Raw genomic sequence first — 18,539 nt, 5'->3', positions numbered from 1 at the left:
GAGCCTCCGCCTCGCCCCCCGCCACCGCCTCTGCCCGCAGCTCCGCCGCCGACAAGGACGGACGCGACGAACCGTTTCGGTGGCGGAATTGGCGTCTCCCGTTGGGCTCCGCCTCCCCGCGGGGCGCTGGGACCCCGCAGCCCGGGCTCCAGGCGGGCACAGCCCAGAGCGGCTCTCGCTGCAGCAGCGCTTGGGCGGAACTCCCGAGTCCCGGAGCGCGCCCCCTTTCTGGCCGCGCCCCGTTCCTCGTCCCGGGAGCCGCAGGGCTCGAGGTGGCTTCGGGCAGCGCGCGGGGCGCCATCCGGAGCGTTCCCGGCGAGAGGCAGCGGCGCTCCGGGCTGCTCCGGCGAACGGGGAGGGTCGGGCCCGGTCGGCGCGGCCCCGGCGCTGCCGATCCCCCCGACTGCCGGCGCTGCTCTGCCCGGGCCGAGCGTGTGCGGAGCCGCAGCCCCGGGCCGGGCCCGGCGGGGTCGGTGCAGCGGGGGGCAGCGGCCGAAGGGCCGTGGGAGCGGGCGGGGGGGGGTCCGGGGGCTGCGGGGCGGGGGAGAGCCGAGGCGCGGCGGGGCGAGCTGAGCCGGGCGTGCTTCGGGCTGCAGATGGCGGGGCCGTTCGAGGAGGTGGCCGTCTACTTCTCCCGCGAGGAGTGGGCAGAGCTGGCGGGCTGGCAGCGGCGGCTCTACCGGGAGGTGATGCTGGACACCTACGGAATGCTCGCCTCGCTGGGTGAGATGCCGGGGATGGGGGTGCGGGGATGGGGGTGCGGGGATGGGGGTGACGGGGATGGGGGTGCGGGGATGGGGGTGTCGGGGATGGGGGTGCGGGGATGGGGGTGCCGGGGATGGGGGTGCCGGGGATGGGGGTGCGGGGATGGGGGTGCCGGGGATGGGGGTGCGGGGGATGGGGGTGCGGGGATGGGGGTGCCGGGGATGGGGGTGCGGGGGATGGGGGTGCGGGGATGGGGGTGCCGGGGATGGGGGTGCCGGGTCCGGCGCTGCCATCCCGGCAGTGCGGGTGAACGTGCTTCTCTCTGTACCCCGGACAGGTTGGGCCGCCGTTAAGCCCGAGCTCATCTGCAGGTTGGAGCGAGGAGAGACGCCGTGCGTGCCAGACCCCCCCGGGGAGCGGCAGAGGCACCGCAGCCCTGTGCCAGGCGGGTCCCGGGGGTCCCCTGGAGGCATGGGGGGTTCCTCCAGCAGGAGTTTGGGAGAATCATCCCAAGATGAACCAAGTGGGAGCTGCGGAGACCCAGAAGGGCACCCTCACCCTCCTCTTGGCCTGGCCCCCCAGCCGCGGGAGAAGACCCCCCTCACGTGCCCTGAGTGCAATAAGAGCTTCAGGAGTCGGAGTGCACTGACCGCCCACAAGAAGATCCATGCGGGTGAGGGCCCCTTCACCTGCACCAACTGCAGTAAGAGCTTCAGCCGGAAGAGCAACCTGACCAGACACCAGCGCATCCACACGGGTGAGCGTCCCTTTCACTGTGCTGACTGTGGCAAGAACTTCAACCAGAAGAAACTCCTGATTACACACCAACGCATCCACACAGGTGAGCGCCCATTCACCTGCCCCGAGTGCAGCAAGAGCTTCAGAGAGAAGGTCAGCCTGATCACGCACCAACGCATCCACACCGGTGAGCGCCCGTTCACCTGCCCCGAGTGCAGCAAGAGCTTCAGCCAGAAGGTCAGCCTCATCAGACACCAGAGCATCCACACAGGCGAGCGCCCCTTTGCCTGCACCAACTGCAGCAAGAGCTTCAGAGTGAAGGTCAGCCTGATCAAGCACCAACGCACCCACACAGATGAGCGCCCGTTCACCTGCCCCGAGTGCAGCAAGAGCTTCAGCCAGAAGGTCCACCTCATCAGACACCAGAGCATCCACACAGGCGAGCGCCCGTTCACCTGCACCGAGTGCAGCAAGAGCTTCAGAGAGAAGAGTGTGCTCATAGCCCACCAACGCATCCACAGTGGTGAGAAGCCGTACAACTGTGAGGTGTGCAACAAGACTTTCAGGCAGAAGTCTGACCTGAAGAGACACCAGCGGGTGCATTGATCCCTGCGGGTGGTGCCAGAGGGTGACAGGTGGGAAGGTGCATGTCCTTCCCTGTCAGGGGAGCAGATGGAGGCCAAGTCCTTCCCGGGAGGCGGCTGCAAGAAGCGGTTTCGGGCCAAGGGGACCATGCTGGCTCACCAGCATATCCACAGCACCCTCCGTCTGCTGACACCTCCACTCCTGTGTCCCCCGAAACTGCTGCGGAGGGTCCTGCAGGGTACTCGGGGCTCTGCTGCAGGGTGGCTGCGGGGGACACCCTGTGGGAATAAAACTAAATATGGAGAAAAATGGGAACCCTGAAGTTTATGAATCCTCCCTCCCCTCACAGGCTGAGTACAAGGCAGTTTTCCTTAGAAACCAATCAGTGAAGCTGTAACATGCAGAGGTGCAGCACAGTTTTCATCGGAAAGGAATGCATCGAGGATATCTTGCCCTGTGATGTGGGTGCCGGGAGGTTTGGGGACAGCCGTGTCCAGCCCCCGCTATCAGCAAGGAGCCTGGTACCCAAGGACAACGGCCCGTTACGTTCCAAGAAGACAAATTGCACCCCAAATGTGTAATTATAAAAATGAAAACAAAGGGGAAAGTTTTGTTGGGAAAATGTCATCGAAACTTTTGGGATCAGCTGATGGGTTGGACCCCATCTCCCCTCCCCCTGTTGGGACGCTGTTGGGATAAGACCTTAGCGTTAGACACACTGAATATAGATCTTAACAACAAGCTAATTCTTAGCATCACTCTCTACTTGACCCCTAACTACACATTCCTCACCTGCACATCGCTCCGATCTGGGCTCGGGTATTTGACTTTCAATGTATTTTCCCAAACACCGTCTTCTCCCCAGACACCACCGAACCCTTATTTAGTCACGAGTTGTTACAATAGGATTGTTATAATAAAACTGACTTGTTCACATGTAGACAAGGCTCGGGAATCTTACTGACCGTTAAGGGGGATATAAAGGGAACTTAATGAACTTCCCTTGAATTCTCAAGAACTGAGAACTCTATCCTCTCGTGAGCATCCTCCAGCCGGCACAGCTCCCTCAGGGCCTTCCCTGTTCACAAACCACAGGTCCAGCGGGCACCTTGCCCCATCGGGTCACTCGCCAGCTGTGTCAGCAAGTTCTCTTCCACCCACTCCAGGAACCTCCTAGACTGGTTCCTCTCTGCTGCTTTGTGTTTCCAGCAGACATCCCGTGGACTGAAGTCCCCCATGAGGATGAGGGCTGGTGGTGGCGAGGCTCCTCCCAGCTGCTTCTAGAATAACTCCTCTGCCCCTTCATCCTGGCCGGGTGGTCTGTAACAGACTCCCACCACGACATCTGCCTCACTGGCCTTCCCCTGAGTCTTCGCCACAAACCTCCAACCCAGCGTCACATCACGGAGCTCCAGAGAAGCCAAACACTCCCTAACACACAGGGCCACCCCAGCACCTCTTCTTCCTCACCGTGAGTGTGCGCCTGTCCAGGCCAGAGACAGACAGTTTCTGAAGCAGAATGCTGTGAGAAACTGTGTCAGAGGCTTTACTGAAGTCCAAGAAGACTCCATCCACAGCCTTTCCCCCATCCAGTAGTTGGGTCACTTTGTCATAGAAGGCGATCAGGTTAGTTTGGCAAGCTCTGCCTTTTGTGAACCCGTGTTGACCGGGCCTGATCACCCGCTTCTCTTGCATGTGTTTCATGATAGCACTCAAGATCACCTGTTCCGTGACTTTCCCCGGCACTGACGTCAGACTGACAGGCCTGTAGTTCCCCGGATCCTCCCCGCAACCCTTCTGGTAGATGGGCACAACATCAGCCAGCCTCCAGTCCAGTGGAACTTCCCCAGTCAGCCAGGACCGCTGGAAGGTGATGGAAAGGGGTTTGGAAAGGGCATCCGCCAGCTCCTTCAATACTCTTGGGTGAATCCCATCCGGCCTCATAGACTTGTGGGTGGCTAGATGGGCAAGCAAGTCTCTAACCGCCTCCTCTTGGATCACGGGAGCCTCATTCTACTCCTCTAACTCCTGGGTTTGTACACAGAGGGAACAACTTCCCTTGCTATTAAAGACTGAGGCAAAGAAGGCATTAAGTACCTCAGCCTTGTCCTTATCGCCTGTCACTGTTGTTCCTTCTGCATCCAATAGGGACTGAATATTCTCCCCAGTCCTCCTTTTCTTGTTCATGTATTTGTAGCAAGGTTTTTTATTATCTTTCACAGACTTAGCCAGTTTGATTTCTAGTTGGGCCTCAGCCCTCCTGATTTTTTTTCCCTGCATCATCTCACTTCCTCCCTGTAGTCCACCCAAGACGCCTGCCCCTTCTTCCAAAGATCATAGACCTTCCTCTTCTTTTTGATATCTCTCAAGATCTCCCTACTCAACCAAGTTGTTCTTTTCCTCCGCCGGCTCCTTTTCCAGAACACAGGGATGGCTTGCTCCTGAGCTGCTAGGATTTCATTTCTGAAGAGCGCCCAGCCCTCGTGGGCTCCCTTGCCCTGAAGGACTGTCTCCCATGGGACTTTGCCAACAGCCTTCTGAACAGTCCAAAGTCTGCCCTCTGGAAGTTTAATGTGACTGTTTTGCTAATCCCCTTCTGCATCTCACCCAGAACTGAAGACCAGTTGTGTGAGGAAGTTGTCTTCCACACACTCCAGCAACCTCCTAGACTGCTTCCTTTCTGCTGTGTTGTACTTCCAGCCGATATCAGGAAGATTGAAGTCTCCCACAAGGACGAGAGGTAGCGATCTAGAGAGTGTCCACAGCTGTTTATAGAAGAGTTCATCAGCTGCTTCTTCTTGGCTGGGTGGTCTGTAACAGACTCCTATCACAATGTCTGCCTTCTTGTGGGCTCCTCTGATTTTAACCCAGAGGCACTCAGTCCCTTCCTCACCATAACTTGTGGAAGAATGGCTCGGTGATCGAGGGCATGATTTAATAGCAGTGAACAATCCAGGGTTTGCTGTTTGTGGCTCAGCTTGACCTTGAGATGAGATAAAAGGGAGCAGAATACAAGAATGTGGAATCCAGCATGGGAAAGCCCCGAAGAGTCGTGATGAGAACTTTGTATCTGCCCCTTTCGCGTGCTCAAGAGCGTCTGGCCAGTTGTGTGACAGCACGAGGTGCGTGAACAGTGGGACATAACCAATTAGGATTTGTTTTGTTAGCGCGTGCGTTATTAGGATAAGTGTACAAGAAGTGTAAGGTGCATGAATAAATGAGAACGATCATACTCATATTGAGACTCCATCGCTACTCTGGGTCCGCCTCCCACTCCGACATCTGGTGGCAGAGGATGGTTACAGGACACCTTTGACTTCTCCGAGACTGCGGTAAGCAGCTGGAGGAGGGGAGTGGGAAACCGCGGCTAAGGGAAGCGCTGCCTGTGCATAGTCAAGGTAGACGCTGGTGCGAGGTCGCTCCTCACCCCTTAGGGATAATTATGGAAACAGAAGCTGCGGCAATGCTACTTGCGGGAATCCTCTCTAAGAGAGGGCATGAACTGCCCACAAAACTGCTGATAAATCTTCTACATTTAGGTAGAAAATGGGGACACTTTACTGATCCGCAGATGATGTTTTTTGTTACGGAGTGGGGAGATTATGGAGAAACGTTGTGGCAAAAGACTATATCAGGAACTGACAAGGATGAAAAGGAAGTTAAAGCTGTTTGGGGGGACTGCAAGATCACGAAAAAGGGCAAAGAGCCTTTTGGGGGCTGTGGGGAAACTTGGCGAACTGTCGTTAATACTTTACAAGCGCTGAAGGCGAAGTCAAAAGTTGCCGCTGCCGCTGTGCGCGCCACAGCCCCCCCCAATCCCCCGGCTGAACCTCATCGCACCACGACGAGTCGTATGAGTGCTTTCTTTGGGGTGAGCCAGAATTACCCAATGAAAGGAATGACTGGGAAAGTTTGTACCAGCGTCTGCGAGCTCTTAAATCCGTCTGTAAAAAGGGGGAATGCGTCTGAGGACATAGACGGCCCCATTGCGCCGGAGACACCCGATGTTCACCCATCAGAGGGTGGAAGTGCAATGATATAGGAACCAGAAGTGCCCACAGCAGCCGTCTGCGCTGGTAAAGTGCGGGGTGGACAAAGCTGTGGGGCTGGCGAGGAATCAGAGGAGGAAGAAGATGCCTCGAAAATGCTGTAACAACCAAGGACTGTTACCTGTTAAACAATTGATACAAACCTCATTTTATAATATATGTGCATATTGTAAGCGTTGTATGTGTTCGGTACGGTGTAGAGTTTAAATATTCACACCATCGTGCTCTCTTATTGACTGGTCGTAAACTATATTGTATGGGTATATTAAGGCAGCTCTCAAAAGAGTAGTTCTGTGTGTGTATGTGTGTTTAAAGCGCTTTAAACGTTTGTAAGATTTGCAAATTGGGTTTTGGTCATAGCAGTTTGAGCCTCTGTTTGTTTCGATTAATCTTAAAAATGCAACTCTGAGACCTTTCAATCCCAAACGTCCACTAAGCCGGCAAACAGGTAGATTTACCTGGGACCTTTGAAGTGAAAGGCTGCAGAGGACACGATTTTAAACAGAGAAAAAAAAATTGAAAAAAAAAAGGAAAGAAATAGAAAAATACAAAACCAACGCAGACAATAGAAAAAGAAAATGGAAAAACACCAGCCCTGTGGCTGTGTGTGAGTTTCCCCCCCACCCTATTCCCCTCCCAGCCCTGTGGCTGTTTGTGAGGTTTTTTTCCCTCCCCCAATCCTCCCATCCCTTACTCCTGATTTTGTTTGAATGTGAAGGTTTTTTGTTTTGTTTCAGCTTGGCAGTCCTTATCTCTCCAGGGGAGTAACAATTTGTGAAGGACACTCTGCATTCCAGTGTCCCTTACAAGATCCATTTGATGAACTGGCACTGCAGACATCCAGGGATATGCTGAGAGATAAAGGACTTGTTGTTGCACCTGAAAAAGTACAAAGGTCATCTCTGTGGAAGTATTTGGGCTGGCGCACTTCTGATGCCCAAACCCCACCACAGAAAATCGAATTGACGACCAGTTTACGAACTGTGAAAGATGTCCAAAGGTTGTTAGGGGATATTCAATGGGTCCGCCCTTGTGTGGGCTTTTCCAACTCTGATATTGCTCCCTTGACTGTGTTGTTGCACAATGCCTCCAAAACTGAGCTTTTTGAGCTCCTTTGACCACAGATCAAAGGACTCTTTTACAAAAAAACCAATCGTTGCTTACAAACATCTTGGTCATCTCGAAAGATAATGAATTTACCCATCTCGCTTTTGGTTTGTAACAATAGTGAATCCCCGTATGCAGTCATCTGTCAATGGCAAAACAAAAGAGGGGAATCTGGGAAGGACAGAGACCTGGATGACCCTGACATTGCCAGGAGCAAGAGAACCGGTAAAGCTGAATCATTCTGGGTATTGGAATGGGTGTTTCTGGGTGTGCAGCCAAACAGGAGCATTCAAACCAGACCCGAAGCTGTGGCAGAGTTAGCACGAAAAGGCAGATCTCGAATTATTGAGATCAGCGGTCAAGAACTGCAGACATTAGCATTCCAGTTAATGCTGTAGACCTGGAGTGGTGGTTACGAAATGTAATACCGCTTCAGGAAGCCCTATGAGGATTTGAAGGACAAATACATTCACAGCAGCCGCAAGGGAAGAAGTGGCAGATATTGTCACAAAATCAGTGGCTGGAGAGAACGAAAGTCAGTGTGCAACCACTGGTGGATGGCCTTACTGTGTATACTGACACCGGGAAACGACTGCATCGTGCTGTTTGTGTATGGCACGAACGTGCTGAATGGCACAAGCATATTTTGGAGGGACAGCCCCAAGATTCTTTACAGACCTTAGAATTAACTGCTGTTGGTTGGGCCCCATTGAATTGGCTAACCACCCCTCTTAATGTTGTAACGGACTCATTGTATGTAGCAGTAGTCCCAAGATGAGAGGATGCTCTTCTAAGACAGACAACTAACCCAAGATTAGGAGCATTGTTTGTGCAATTACGCTCCACGCTCCAACAACGCACAGAGCCTTGTTGTGTTATTCATGTGCGAAGTCATTAACTTGACATGGGACTAGGAAGGGGTAATCAGATAGCAGATAGCTTCGTTAGTCCAGCTCAGCATATGCCCCCTATGGATAAATTCTGTGTAGCAAGACAGAGTCACGACCAATTTCACCAGAATGCCAAAGGATTAAAACGACAGTATGGCTTAACAGAGAATGAAGCCCGTAGTATTGTACAAGCCTGTCCAAGATGTGGAAATCATGGTCCAGGAATAGGGATCGGAGTTAACCCGAAAGGACTATAGTCCTTAGAGCTTTGGCAAACGGATGTCACCCACATTGGGGAATTTGGAAGACTAAAATATGTTCACGTGACAATTGATACCTTTTCGAAATTTGTATGGGCAACCGCATTACCTGGTGAGAAAGCACAACATGTGTGTAAACACCTGTTTTCCTGCTTTGCTGTAATGGGGGTGCCTGAGACCATAAAAACAGATAATGGGCCTGCCTATACTAGTCAAAAGACGAGGGTCTTTTTGTCCAATTGAGGAGTACAACACATCACAGGAATCCCGCACTCTCCCACTGGGCAGGCTTTGGTGGAGCGAACTCATCAAGCGTTGAAAGATTATTTACAAAGACAAAAAGACACTGAAATGGATGTGCAAATGAGATTGAATAAGGTTTTGTTCACATTAAACTATTTGCGTTTAATGAGTGATAGAGAAGAGCCACCGGTGATAATACATCATCAAAGTATAAGGTTGAATGAAAAGACAATTATCGCCAGCTTTCGAGTATTATATAGAGATCCAGTAACGGGAATATGGAAAGGACCTGTTGCTGTAATATTTAATGGTCGAGGATATGCGTGTGTTTCCACGGAAGGTGGTCCTAGGTGGATACCAGCAAAAAGCATTTGACCCTATCAAGAGACGTCATCAGAACGTGATCAACAGCCTACACGAGAAGATCCTGCACAGGAATGAATGAAGAAAGCTGTAATTGTGGGAATTGTGATCCCTGGGTGTTGCATAATTGTGGTGACTGTGATAATAATCAGTGGCCCTGTAATACGGACTATTAAGGATCAAGATTGGAAAAAAGTAAAAGAAAACTGTAGGCATTCTTGTAAATAGAAACGGTATCGAAAATGAGGCAGTTTTGGCTGTGTTTAGTATGTTTAAAACTAGTCATTGCAGTCTACCACCTCGCATTGTTTGATCTGCGACAAAATGTATGGGTTACTCTTGCACAAGTCTTGAACATTACTAGTTTTGTGTCAGTTTGGTGGCCCCAAGCTTACCATTTGTGACTTGTCTGATAGGCGTTCCCATTAAAAAAAATAAATAAATACATTTTTTTTTTCAACTTTAATCAAACAATGCAAAGAGTTGAAGTCACAGTTTAACATCACTAGTAACCTATCCTTCCGATGGGAAAACGAGAGCGAAGCATTCGACAAATATGATAATTGGGATGACAAACTTCCAATTGGTCCCGAACCACAAGAACTTCAACTTGTGGATCCATTGAATGCCACGTACTGGGTTTTGGTTTTTTTTTTTTATTTTATTTTATAGGTTTAGCATTGTGGTCTGAGGTATAGACGGAAAGGAGATTAGCGGACCAAGCAGCACCAGCAATAATTAATCCCATGGGGAACAGCAGTGATTGGGAGCAGAAATGGTGCAACATTACAATACGAAATAAAACCCACTCCGCTCCTGGCACTGTATTACCAAGACGATTACCACCAGGATATTTTTGATCTGTGGTAATCGAGCGCGGGCAGGCATGCCCTCTAACCCGAAGGGTGGACCATGTACCATTGGTCAGCCCAGTTTGGGCATTCCATATCATCATCCAAATCAAACTCATCCCACAAGGTGGAAAAGAGACCTGAATTATGGAATTTTTGGGAAAGATTTTTTGCATTTCTTTTGCTATCAAGAGTTGCAGCCGTAAAAACGCATAAAAACTTAGAACAATGATTTTGTTGGGTAGTGAAACAAGCCAACATGACAAGTGGAATTTTGTCTGAACTGGCTGACGACATGTCTACCGTGCAGCATACTGTTTCACAGAACAGAGCAGCAATAGATTTCTTATTCTTTTTTTGTTATTGGTGCATGGTCATGGCTGTGACCATTTTGACCTAGGTTTTTCTTTTGGTTTGGATGGATTATCCAACTGGTTAGGATTGACTGGTTGGCTTAGGAGCGTATGAAAAATGGGATTAATTTTTGTACTTGTAGAATTAGTTCTTTTCAGTTGTGTAAGGTTATGTCTAAGAAAAATGCTATCACGAATAACAAATGAACCCTGGCTTGTTCAAAACAAAAAGGGGGAATTGTGGAAGAATGGCTCGGTGAACGAGGGCATGATTTAATAGCAGTGAACAATCCAGGGTTTGCTGTCTGTAGCTAGGCCTGACCTTGAGATAAGATAAAAGGGAGTAGAATACAAGAATGTGGAATCCAGCGTGGGAAAGTCCCAAAGAGTCGTGATGAAAACTTTGTATCTGCCCCTTTTGCGTGCTCAAGAGCGTCTGGCCAGTTGCGTGACAGCACAAGGCGCGTGAACAGAGGGGCATAACCAATTAGGATTTGTTTTGTTAGCGCGTGCGTTATTAGGATAAGTATATAAGAAGTGTAAGGTGTATGAATAAATGAGAACCATCATACTCGTATTGAGACTCCATCGTTACTCTGGGTCCGCCTCCCACTCCGACAGCTGGTGTTTCTGTTCCAGACTTCTGGCTGCAGGTCTGGCCACGCTTGTAGGGCTTCTCGCCGGTGTGGATGCGCTGGTGTCTGGTCAGGGCACTCTTAAGGCTGAAGCTCTTGCCGCCATCAGTGCAGGCAAAGGGGTGCTCTGCGGTGTGGATGCACAGGCGGGTGATGAGGTGGCCCTCCTGGCTGAAGCTCTTGCTGCAGTTGACACAGGAAAAGGGCTTCTCACCACTGTGGATTCACTTACACTTGAGAAGGGAGATGGTGTTGCTAAAGCTCTTCCCACAGTCAATAAAGGCAAAGGGGCATTCACCTGTGTGGATGCGCTGGTGGTTGATCAGAGAGTCCTTCTGGAGGAAGCTCTTGCTACACCTGGAGCAGGTGAAGGGCCACTCACCCGTGTGGCTCTGTTCATGGATGGCCAGTGCAGTCTGGTTCCTAAAGCTCTTCTTGCACTCAGGGAACATGGAGGGGGTCTTCTCCAGCAACCAGGGGGCTGGGCCAGAGTGGAGGTGAGGGCTGAAGTGGTGGTTGCAGTGGCTGCAGGCAAAGGGACGCTCACCAGTGTGTACACACCGGTGATTCGTCAGGGCGCACTTCCAGATGAAGTTCTTGTCACAGTTGGAGCAGCGAAGGGGACTCAGTGGAGTGGATGCGCTGGTGCTTGATCAGGGCCCCCTTCTCTCTGAAGCTCCTCCCGCAGTCAGTGCAGATGAAGGGTCGCTCACCCGTGTGGATGCGCTGGTGGATGACAAGGGCACCCTTGCGGTTGAAGCTCTTGCCGCAGTCGGAGCAGGTGAAGGGTCGCTCACCCGTGTGGATGCGCTGGTGCTTGATAAGGGAGCCCTTCTCTCTGAAGCTCTTGCTGCAGTTGGAGCAGGTGAAGGGTCGCTCACCCGTGTGGATGCGCTGGTGGATGACCAAGTGTTGCTTTTGGCTGAAGTAGTGGTTGCAGTGGTTGCAAGCAAAGGGATGCTCGCCAGTGTGGATGCGCTGGTGAATGACAAGGTCACCCTTGCGGCTGAAGCTCTTGCTGCAGACGGAGCAGGTGAAGGGTCGCTCACCCGTGTGGATGCGCTGGTGGATGATAAGGGAGCCCTTCTGGCTGAAGCTCTTGTTGCAGTCAGCGCAGATGAAGGGGCGTTCCTTGGTGTGGATGCGCTGGTGGATGACAAGGTCACCCTTGCGGTTGAAGCTCTTGCCGCAGTCGGAGCAGGTGAAGGGGCGTTCCTTGGTGTGGATGCGCTGGTGGATGACAAGGTCACCCTTGCGGCTGAAGCTCTTGCTGCAGACGGAGCAGGTGAAGGGACGCTCGCCAGTGTGGATGCGCTGGTGTTTGATAAGGGAGCCCTTCTGGCTGAAGCTCTTGTTGCAGTCAGCGCAGATGAAGGGGCGTTCCTTGGTGTGGATGCGCTGGTGGATGACAAGGTCACCCTTGCGGCTGAAGCTCTTGCTGCAGACGGAGCAGGTGAAGGGACGCTCGCCAGTGTGGATGCGCTGGTGTTTGATAAGGGAGCCCTTCTGGCTGAAGCTCTTGTTGCAGTCAGCGCAGATGAAGGGGCTTTCCTTGGTGTGGATGAGCTGGTGTTTGACCAGGTGTTTTTTCTGGATGAAGTTCTTGCCGCATTCAGGGCAGGTGAAGGGGCGCTCGCCCGTGTGGCTCCGCTCGTGGATGGCCAATGCAGTCCGGGTCCTGAAGCTCTTGTTGCACTCAGGACACGTGGGGAGCGGCTTCTGCAAAGGCTGGGGGGGTATCATGGGGGAGAGCTGAGGTTGTCCTGAGTGGTTCGCTGAGGTCCCTCTGAGCTGGCTTTGGGACGAGTCCCCCCAGCTTCTGCTGATGGAACAACCCACCGCTGCCACGGACCCCCGGGACCCGCCCGGCACAGGGCTGCGGTGCCTCCGCTGCTCCCCGGGGGGGTCTGGAACGCACGGCGTCTCTCCTCGCTCCAGCTTGCAGATGAGCTCGGGCTTGACGGTGTCCCAGCCTGTCCAGGGTACAGAGAGAAGCACCTTCACCCGCACTGCCGGGATGGCACCGCCGGACCCAGCACCTCCAGCTCCAGCACCGACGGCCCCGGCACCCGCAGGACCGGCACCCCCAATCCCGGCACCCCCAACCACGGCAGCCCCAGGACCAGCACCCCCAGCTCCGCGACCTTCAGCCCCAGAACCCACAGCCCCAGCACGATCCCCCCTCCCTCCCCCGCCCTGGCACCCCCATCCCCGGCACCCCCATCCCCGCACCCCCATCCCCGGCATCTCACCCAGCGAGGCGAGCATTCCGTAGGTGTCCAGCATCACCTCCCGGTAGAGCCGCCGCTGCCAGCCCGCCAGCTCTGCCCACTCCTGGCGGGAGAAGTAGACGGCCACCTCCTCGAACGGCCCCGCCATCTGCAGCCCGAAGCACGGCCGGAGCCCCCGCCTCGCCCCCCGACACCCCCTCTGCCCGCAGCTCCGCCGCCGACAAGGACGGAGACGACTAAAGGGTTCTGGGGCGGAATTGGTGTCTCTCGAGCAGCCCAGGCTCCAGGCGGGCTCAGCCCAGAGCGGCTCTCGCTGCAGCAGCGCCTGCGGGGAAATTGCGAGGCCCCGAGCGGCCCCGGTCCGGTCGAGACTCGGAGCGCAATCAGCATCTGCTTTGGAAGGGAAGTGGTTTTTTCCGGCCTGGCCGCCCCCCACCCCCACGCAGCCCCCCAGGCTCCGAGCCCAGTGCTGGCGCCACCGAGTCGGAAGGAGCGCGGGGTCCCAGAGCATCCCAGTCCCGGAGGGCTCTGCATCCCAGTTCCCCGGGCCCGGGGAAGAGCAGCCCCGCAGGCAGGCTGGCCCTGCAGCCCCCGGCCCCTCTGCGGGCAGCCCGGCTGCGAGAAGGGCACTGCCAGGCCTGGCGGGGGAGCGGCGACCCCGGGGCTGCCGGGTCCGGCCTGGCGGCGTCAGGGTTGGGGCAGAGGGGGCCGGGCAAGGCGCGGCGGGGCGAGCTGAGCCGGGCGTGCTTCGGGCCCACCCACACCCCCAGCGCACCCACACAAGCAAGTGGCCCTTCACCTGTGCCAAGTGCAGTGAGAGCTTCAGATGGAAGGACTCTCTGACTGACCACCAGCGCATCCACACCTGCCAGCGCCCCTTTGCCTGTGGCCACTGTGACCTCCGCTTCACATGGCAGAAATCCCTGGTCATCCCTCAGCGCATCCACACTAGCAAGAAGCCCTAGAAGTGTGGCAGGCGTGACAAGACCTACAGGCAGAAGCAGAACCTGAAGAGACAACACTGGGTGCAGTGGGCCATTGGTCGGTCCTGTAGGGCAGTGACAGGATGGGGTGTGCTCAGGTGAGGGGGTGGATGGAGGCCAAGTCCTTGGAGGGGACCATGCTGGCTCACAAGCAGCCCCAGCCTGCGGCCGCCTCCACAATCCAGTGCCCCCAAAACCGCCACTGAGGGTCCCGCGGGGCACTGGGCACTGCTCCAGGGGTGCTGGGCCCTCTGGGTGGCAAACACTAAACTCCTGGTGAGTTTGCGAAGCAGAGCTTGTTTCTGCAAAAGGGAGCGGTTGGCAAGAGGGAGCAAGTGGCACCGGACAATGCATCCGGTCAAACAGATCAAAGGACCTTGCAAAGGGTCACTGGTGCGTTTTTCTGTGGTTGCTTTGTTTGTGGCATTGGTATTAAAGAAAATCGTCTTTGACTATCGGTGGAGTTGTGGGACTGCACCAGCTAGATCAATTGCTCCAGGATTGGTGACTGCGCATCGGGATGCTTAACAAAAACCCTTTATCACACCTTGCAAAGGAGATATTTGTGTCACAACTGCACTGCTCCTGTCCCTAAGGCAGTGTGGGGTTGTTCAAAGGCAGTGAGGTTGAAGAAAATATTCCAAAGGAAAAGACAAAAGATGCCTTTCCGTTTGACTGTTATGTTGCCGCTTTAGAATTAGAACATGTTCTACCAATCCTTGTCCTTTGAGGGATAACTGACTTGGATGACTTTTAGTGCAGGTGAGGCATGAGCGATGTCTGCTCTGAGTAGGAGCTGTGGATTTCTTTGGCCAATTGTACCCTGGTGCGTCACTGATGCCAGGATGGCCCACGTGCCAGGCATGCGATTGATGGAAGTGCCCAGGATCGGGAGATATTAATCACTCACAATCCAATCTGGGACCAGATCTGCAAACGCTTGTGTGTAGGAGTAACAAAACTCGTTGTCCTTGCTAGTGCAAGCACATGCTCAGCTCTATTTTATGACTGTTTTCGGAGCCCACGTGGACGGTTGAGGTGTAAAGTTACACCCACGAAGCATATTCTGAGTGCAGAGTCTTTAAAGATGTCTTCAAGGAAGACCAGAGCCTCCAAGTTCAACCATAGCTATATTTTTCTCCATTACATTGCTGTAGAAAGAGGTCTTTAAATGTTTTACAGATATAGAAGTTAGACCATAGGAAATGTTTAATTTCAATTACTCTGAAATGTGCGTGTTTTGTAAATTCTTTTCCCCGTTTTAACCCTTTCCTTCCTCGGGAATTCAATTCGGAATGACAGCTTTACCCCATGGTTGCTCTATGCTACTGATTCTCTAAGGGCACCTGCCCTGCCTGATCCCACCCGGAGATGCTCTCATGGGCTGATAGCAGATCAGCCCCTTTGAGCTAAGTCAGAACACACTCCAGCTGTTCCCAGTCTGTGTCCCACAAGGGCTTTTAACCACACTCAATCATTATTGCAACCAAGAGGACACAGGCAGAAGAAAATGCATTTTGCAACCAGCCAAGTCTTGGGGCAAACCCCAAAGTCCCTGGGACTGCAAAAGGGACGGGTTTGACTTGAACAGCTTCATCTTGTGGGACAGAGGGTTTGGTGGAGGTCTAAGGCTCAAATGAGCTGAGGGACCCCTGGGGTGGGACGGAGGCCCTTGGCTGCTGTCACAGCTTTATCTCTTTAGGCAATAGGGTCCCCATCTCAGGAGGATCCACACCGTGCTGGTGAGGATGCTTCTCTGGCAGCAGCCCGAGCCATAGCCAGTGTTGGATGGAGCCATGGTCGCCACTCGCTCCCAGCTTATGTGCAGCTGCTCTGGAGGAGCCAGAGGTCGGGGCTCCGAGTGTCCCCCTGCAGCCACTCCTGCAGCAGAGTCCCCGGTGCCCTGCAGGACCCTCAGTGGCAGGTTTGGGGGTGACAGGTTGTGGAGGCGGCTGCAGGCTAGGGGTGCTGGGGGTTCACTGGTGGGCCAGCATGCTCTCCTCATCCCAAAATCATTTCTTGCAGCTGTCTCACTGGAAGGCCTCTGTCCTCCCCCCCAACAGGGACAGACACCCCTCCTCCTGCTGGCCACCCTCTGGCACTGTCTTGGGGCCCTCATGCGCCCACTGGTGTCTCTTTAGGTCACACTTCTGGCTGTAGGTCTTGTCACACTCGTCACACTTGTAGGGTTTCTCTCCGGTGTGGCTGCGCTGGTGCTGGATGAGGTGTTCCTTCTGGGTGAAGCTCTTGCCACAGTTGGAACTGGCAAAGAGGCGCTCACCCATGTTGATGCACTGGTGGGTAATCAGAGAGACCTTATGGCTGAAGGTCTTCCCACACTCAGCACAGGCAAAGGAGGCATTCAGCAGAGTGGATGCACTGATGGGTGATCAGGGGTCCCTTCTGGCTGAAGGTGTTGCCACAGCAGACACAGGTGAAGGGCTTCTCATCACTGTGGATGAGCTGGTGCTTGATCAGGCGTGGTTTCTGCCTGAAGCTCTTGCCGCAGTCTCTTCAGGTGAAGGGATGCTCCCTGGTGTGGATGCGTTGGTGCTTGTGTCACAATGACACTGCTCCAATCTCTAAGGCAGTGTGGGGTTGTTCAAAGGCGGCGAGGTGGAAGAAAATATTCCAGAGGAAAAGACAACAGACACATCTCCGTGCGTAATTGTTTGGCTGTTATGTTGCCGCTTTAGCATTAGAACGTGTAGTACTGATCATTGTCCTTTTAGGGATAATGAGCCTTGTTTTCCTCTAGAAGTGAGTCTTGGATGACCTTTAGTGCAGGTGAGGCATGAGCGATATGTGCTCTGAGTGGGAGCTGTGGATTTCTTTGGCCGATTGTACCCTGGTGCTTCGCTGATGCCAGGGTGGCCAAGGTGCCAGGCACGCAATGGATGGAGGTGCCCAGGATCAGGGGATATTAATCCCTTGCCATCCAATCTGGGCTGCGGGTGCCGGGGCTGTTTCAGCCTGGGGTGCTGAGGCAGGGGGTGTTTGGGTGGGGCTGCCAGGGCCGGGGATGTTTGGGTTGGGGGTGCTGGGGCTGGAGATCCTGGGGGTGCTGGGACTAGGGATGTTGTGGCTGGGGGTGTTTCAGCCTGGGGTGCTGAGGCAGGGAGTGTTTGGGCTGGGGCTGCCAGGGCCGGGGATGTTTGGGTTGGGGGTGCTGTGGCTGTGGCTGCTGGGGCTGGAGATCCTGGGGGTGCTGGGACTAGGGATGTTGTGGCTGGGGGTGTTTCAGCCTGGGGTGCTGAGGCAGGGAGTGTTTGGGCTGGGGCTGCCAGGGCCGGGGATGTTTGGGTTGGGGGTGCTGTGGCTGTGGCTGCTGGGGCTGGAGATCCTGGGGGTGCTGGGACTAGGGATGTTGGGGCTGGGGGTGTTTGGGCCAGGGCCACCAGGACTGCGGGTGCTGGGGCTGTGGGTGCTGGAGCTGCTGCTGCCATCCAGGCAGTGTGGCAGTGGGTGCTTCTCTCTGTGCCCCGGACAGGCTAGGCCACCGTCAAGCCTGAGATCATCTGCAATCTGGAGGCGAGGAGAGACACCCTGTGTGCCAACCCCCCCCGGGGCGCGGAGGAGGCACTGCAGCCCTGTGCTGGGGAGGCTCCAAAGGTTTGTGGCAGCGGTGGCTTCTTCCACCAGCAGAAGTTGCCGGAGTTCATCCCTCAGCCAGGTCAGTGGGAGCCTGGGGGCACCCTCAGCTCCACCCCTTGCAGGCCCCCCAGCTGCTGAAGAAGATGCCCCTAAGGTGTCCCAAGTGCAAGAAGAGCTTCAGGAGCCAGAGTGTGCTGGCCATCCACGTGCAGAGCCATACGGGCGAGTGCCCCTTCACCTGCACCGACTGTGATAAGAGCTTCAGCCACAGGGTCTCCCTGACCAAACATCAGTGCATCCACAGGGGCGAGAAGCCCTTCACCTGCCAGACACGCGGGAAGAGCTTCAGCCAGAAATGCTACCTCATCTTGTACCAGCACACCAGAAGGAAAAGACGATGAAAGTGAGGAGCTGCAGCTGCAGGAACTGAGGGAACCTGTGAAACAGCCCTGAGCTGAAGACATGAAAGAGAAAGAGGATGAACTAACCGGGAGCTTGCAAGCATCAACAACCCTTGAGTGGAGTGAGTGGTGGCCGTGTCTTCTCCACCACCGGCGATGGAGAGATGGCCTTGGAGTTTCAGGGAGCCTGGGGCATGGCGGGGGGAGCCGGTGGGCAGACAGCACTGGGGAGAGGGGCTGGGGTGCTGGGAAACTGGGGCCCTTCCGATTGAGATGCTGGGCTGGGGTGCTGGGAAACTGGGGCCCTTCCGATTGAGATGCTGGGCAGTGCAGTTCCCCCAGCGTCCTGCCTGGAGAGGAGCTGGCTGCTGCAGTTGCTGCCTGGCTGGGGAGCTGGGGCCCCTGCAGGATACGGGAATGCTGAGATCCGTGTCTGGGTGGGAGACTGGGATACTGGGCTGCTGGCCTCCTCTCTGGCAGGAGTGCTGGGTCCCTGCCAGGCTCAGGTGCTGGGTGCTCTGGCCTTGTCCCAGCTGGGTGCCTTGCAGGAT

General features: G+C 54.6%; 2 protein-coding genes across 2 annotated transcripts; one reads left to right on the top strand and one right to left on the bottom strand.

The window, feature by feature from the left end:
• The first annotated feature begins 201 nt into the window (after positions 1–201).
• LOC128850752 (gastrula zinc finger protein XlCGF52.1-like) lies at positions 202–18,208 on the top strand. The gene is made up of 4 exons (XM_054055739.1): positions 202–272; positions 597–723; positions 1,043–2,040; positions 17,800–18,208. Exons 2-4 carry the CDS (start codon positions 597–599, stop codon positions 17,986–17,988), a joined length of 1,314 nt encoding a protein of 437 aa, XP_053911714.1. The 5' UTR covers positions 202–272; the 3' UTR covers positions 17,989–18,208.
• Positions 10,879–12,747, bottom strand: LOC128850759 (gastrula zinc finger protein XlCGF57.1-like). Its single transcript, XM_054055746.1, is given in 2 exon segments — positions 10,879–11,397; positions 11,399–12,747. Coding segments are annotated over 2 exon segments (1,518 nt in total). The 5' UTR covers positions 12,523–12,747; the 3' UTR covers positions 10,879–11,003.
• Positions 18,209–18,539: the final 331 nt, after the last annotated feature.

This window comes from Cuculus canorus, unplaced genomic scaffold (genome assembly GCF_017976375.1).
Source record: "Cuculus canorus isolate bCucCan1 unplaced genomic scaffold, bCucCan1.pri scaffold_67_arrow_ctg1a, whole genome shotgun sequence".
NCBI lineage: Eukaryota > Metazoa > Chordata > Aves > Cuculiformes > Cuculidae > Cuculus > Cuculus canorus.
The sequence above is the reverse complement of the archived record's forward strand: the minus strand, read 5'-3'. Positions and strand labels throughout refer to the sequence as shown.